The sequence below is a fragment of the Plasmodium gonderi genome, assembly GCF_002157705.1.
Source record: "Plasmodium gonderi DNA, contig: Chr13, whole genome shotgun sequence".
Classification (NCBI taxonomy): Eukaryota; Apicomplexa; class Aconoidasida; order Haemosporida; family Plasmodiidae; genus Plasmodium; species Plasmodium gonderi.
In genome coordinates, this window is record NW_021628938.1 from 87,202 (window position 1) to 92,344 (window position 5,143).

The window sequence follows — 5,143 nt, forward strand, 5'->3', positions numbered from 1 at the left end:
ATGATTATAACTATAGCATATTGTTCTGTCACATATAGCACAAATTTAAGATTTTTAGATTTATATATATTAAATATAAAATTATAATTCACAAAAAAAAAATTTTTACTTTCTCTAAAGAATTGCATATATATGTAAATTTTTGTGTAATTTTTTATTTTTATTATATTTAATTTGTAGACTATATTTTATATATATCATCTAATTATAGGATTGATAAAATAAAAAAAGAAAAAAAGTTTTCAAATTATATTTTTAGGGATAGTTGAATTACATCTTAAATTGTTGTAATTTATTCTTTTAGACTCATCGCACAAAAACTAAGAATTCGTATTTTAATTTATGATAGTATTATTATTTAAAGATTAATTATAACTGGAAGAACTAATTAATAATATAATATGCTTATGAAAATAATAAGAACTATAAAACACGTCCATATATAGAATGAACATATATTCAGTTATTCTTCTATAAATATAAAATTATTTATAAGCCATTATAGTACAATTACATATAAATATGAATAAAGTTTTGCTTGATCCTAATCTGAAATCTCTAGCTGAGAATGTATGTATCATTTATTACTACAATAATTATTATAACAAGATTAGCTGTACTATATTGTTATTTTATAAATATAATTTCATTTTTTTTATCAGATAATTCTATGTGTCTTATTGTTTTTTATTATTTTAACTCTTCAGCGTAACTTTTTGAATAGCATACTCTTAAATAAATTCTATGAAGATCTAAATAATAAGTATAATGAAAATCACAATTCTAATTCGTGCGAAAAAGCTTTACAGCCTTACACCAATAATTATCGTTATATTTATGAGTATTGTAATAAAGTAAGTGAACTAATAAATAAATGGGATAATATAATTAAATCTTATACAAACTACGATAATTTAAAACTCTGTAACTATTTCGGATATTGGTTTTATGATAAAGTAATAGAAAAAAAACCCAATCTTCTTATTGTCAAATTTTTGTATGATATATTGAAGGTACTTAATAAAAATAATTATAAAAACAAATGCCTTCCTAATAATTATAATGTTCATAAAGAAGCATTTAAAAACAAAAAGCAATTGTTTGAATTTATTGAATACTATGATTTTATAAAAAATACACTTTCCAGTACATTACATTCGGAAAGAGAAAAATATTGTGATTATATTAGTCACATATTCGGATTACGATACGCCATGGCCCAGGAGGACAAATGTAAAAATTCATCCATATATGAAAATGACATAAAGAATTTTGATGAAAAAGTTAATAAAAAGGATCGACTATTCATAGAAATCAGCTGTCCTCATAAAAATCTGGAGGTGTTATTTAAAAAAATTTATGAATTAAAAGAGGAGATACAATCCACTAAAGATTTAATTACGAACAGTGATGAACAAGCGCATCTTAATATAAAAAATGTAATGAATTTTCTTCATCGCAAAATAAAAAAAATAAATCTAATAAATATACCATATTTTATTGTTAATATTATTTACGTACTACATTTATTTGAATGGTACATAAACTATTTAAAAAAATAAAATATATTTTATTCCAAAAAATACAACAAAAAATTTACATAAGTCATTCATGTATTTTTTTATAATCAGGCTGATAACTTATTTAAATTAAGTTCATACAATATTTATGAAACGTTAAATAGTACTCATGATATTGACTCTTTCTGTAAATATTGTATTAATATATTAATGCTAGAAACAGATTATCCTGGTGCCTATGTGCTTTGTAAAAAATTAGCAAGAAATTTAAAAAAAAAATTATCTAACATTGAAGGAAATGAAGATAATCATGGTGATCGTTGCTTATATTTCATATACTGGACTTATAGAGAAATTAGTAAAATAAGTTTAGATAGTTCAAAAAATATTTTCGAAATACCAGTATTTATTGAACTTCTTAAGGTAGCAAATAATATTAATTACGAGTTCACAAGGAAAGATATTATAAAACGTTATAAACACTTAGAAGATGAATTTAAAAACAATTATGAATCATTAAGAAAAAAATTTCGTGATAATACTTCATTAGAAATAAAATGCAACGCAAATAGAAATAAATTTATTGGAGAATGGACCAGAGGTATCACCACATTGTCAGAATACATGCCATGTTTCTATTCATTTGATTGTAAATTAGATGAATGTAAAGAAATGATGAATCTTTTTAATTATTTTAAAAATCATAACAATATTAAAAGTACCATTTCTGAGAGTAAGAATGATTGTGAGAGATATAATATTTACCTTGAAAATATTAAAGATCTGTATAAAAAACATAAGAAGGAATGTTGTGATGATTTTTGGGAAGATCATAGTTTTTGTCCAAATTATTTTAAATGTAATAACAACTATAATCCTTTTTTTTTATTACATGAATTAAAATGTAATGGAAAACACACTCGTTATTCTCAGGATTATGCTAGAAAGAGTGAAAGACATAAACAGAATGATCGTAATGGGGATCACAATTCCTCCGTTGGTGCATCAACTGTGAAATTTAAGTGCAGAAGGTGGTCCTCTAGGAATGATGCTATTTCTGATAAAATAATTTGTGAAGATGAAAATAAAACTATTGAAGATGCAGTTATTCCCCGTGTCTCAAATTCATTTCCTGGAATATTGAACGCGAATAGTGATGATTCATCAGGTATTTTAAGAAATATACGTAAAATATTAACATCAAGGGACCTACAAAATACTTTGCTACTAGTAATTTCATTAGTTGGAGTCATACTCATAATTTTATTTCTATATAAGGTAAATATAAATAGCTACATAACAAGCCCTTATATATTGCTTTTATTTTACATTCATAGCTTTCATGGTTATATTATAACCATATTAAATATTATTTATATATTTTTTTTATATATTAGTTTACAACTTTTGGAAGCATTTTTCTCAATAAAATACTAAAAAAAAATAAAAACACGTTACATTGGGATTATGAAAATAGCATGTTTATGTTAGAAAATAATTCAAGAAGAAAAAATATAAAATCAAAAAATAGAGCATATCATGTTATATATCAAAATGTATAATTTTCAAATTTTATGTATAATATCAATTTTATTCGAATTAAAAAAATTGAAATTTGTCTAATTTATTTTTACTAAAGTCTCTATTTATATATATTTAGAATATATAACAAAAGAATAATAAATTATTAATATAATAAATTACAATTTATTCTTTAAAAATAAATACATTGTTTAACAAATATATGTATATGTGTATTATATTTATTATTTCGAAACACGTAAGCATACTTAATAATATAATTCCTCAATATAAAATTATATAAAAGAACATTGATAAAAAAACATTAATTTTCATATATACAACAACTGTATTATTAATAAAACAAATGAGAAATTATTAACAAATAATCATAAATAAAAACTTAAAATAAGAAATTATATTCCTATAATGAAAACAAATATCGGAGAATATTTATATCAATATATTATAAAATTATATTTTACATGTTTACAATGTGACTAAAAATATACTGTAATTATTATTTTAATTTATGCGTTTTTAGATTTATCCTTAATTAAATTATTTTTTATATATGTAAAATAATAATTTTAAATGATAATGTAAATAATTATAAAGGAACAAACAGGAATACATAAGAACATATTTACGCGGGTACATATATATGACATGAGCATTAGGTATCCATTTTATGGTATAATTAACAGCTTTAAAAATAGAATACAAAGCTATTTATATACACCTATGAGAGAATAAAATAATGCCATAAAATGTTCTATATTTGCACCAGATGCAATTTTAAATCAAAATATTATGTCTTCTTTTGAAATAATATATTATTCATTCTTACCATTTTATCTTATATAATTTTAGTATGACATGTATAATACACAAGTTCCACAGATTAATACTTTGGAACATTATATTAAAGGAATAATTGCAGAGTAAAAATTTATGACTGATATTAATCATGTGTATTAAAATGTAATACGATGATTTTTTATAAAAATATGTTATTATATACTATTATAGTTTATTAACTTCTATTTTTTATGCTAATACGATTGTTTGATACGTGGTATATGACTCACGTATATATTTAATAATTCAATCAAATTTTAATCTTGTTTATTCTCTTACCAATTTATTTATAGCTTCTTTTCCAAAGAAATATTATGATAAAACATGAATTATATATTTATTTATATTATTACACACTAATAGGAGTTACATATGTAAAACAATAGATTTTAGCAAAAAATATAAAAAAATTCAAAACTATATCACGAAAAAATATAATGTTAAAAATTCATTTCGATTAAATTATCTAACAGTATATATTTAAATATTTCAAAAAAGCATAATATATAATAATATGAATAAAATATATGTTATTGTTTTAAGGGATAGTACCCAATTTTCCCTACAATTATACCTGATACAGAATACGATAAACTACATTTATATAATTTCACAATCAATAAAATGAATGAAACGAATAGTACCCTATCTATAACCTCTTTATAATATTTAAAATTCTCATATGTTTTATATTCATATAGGTGTGTTCAGTATAATTGTTATTACAGGTATTTATTAATATTCATTATTTGCACACTTATATATATATTTTATCATAGGTATTTATATTCAGTATCTACAAGATTACGTTTATTCATTATTATAGAAAATTTGAATTTTCATATTTTGTACATAATTTCCTTTTATTTTTATATCATATATAATGAAGTTTTTCTATAATTCATTCATTATTGTATGATATTTTTTATTTTTTCTCCTTGTTCTCTCAAAGTTATGGACTAGATTTTATAAATTAATACAACATGAATATATTAACAAAATTAAATTCAAATAATGCTTATATTAAGAATATGTAAATGAATTTATTTTAAATTATTTGTAATTATATATATTTATATTTCCATGTTAAAAAGAATTATTTTTTATTATTTTAAGAAATATATATCAACATATATCATTATATTTGTACATTATATATAAACTAAGAACACGCCATTACTTTAATATGATATATAAATTTATATTAATTGTATAATAAACCTAATATTTGTAAAAAACAC

General features: G+C 20.7%; 1 protein-coding gene across 1 annotated transcript; it reads left to right on the plus strand.

The window, feature by feature from the left end:
* Positions 1-522: 522 nt before the first annotated feature.
* PGO_130080 (variable surface protein) lies at positions 523-3,082 on the plus strand (the record flags this gene model as incomplete). Its single annotated transcript, XM_028689524.1, has 4 exons — positions 523-570; positions 663-1,517; positions 1,632-2,798; positions 2,918-3,082. 4 exons carry the CDS (start codon positions 523-525, stop codon positions 3,080-3,082), a joined length of 2,235 nt encoding a protein of 744 aa, XP_028545325.1.
* Positions 3,083-5,143: the final 2,061 nt, after the last annotated feature.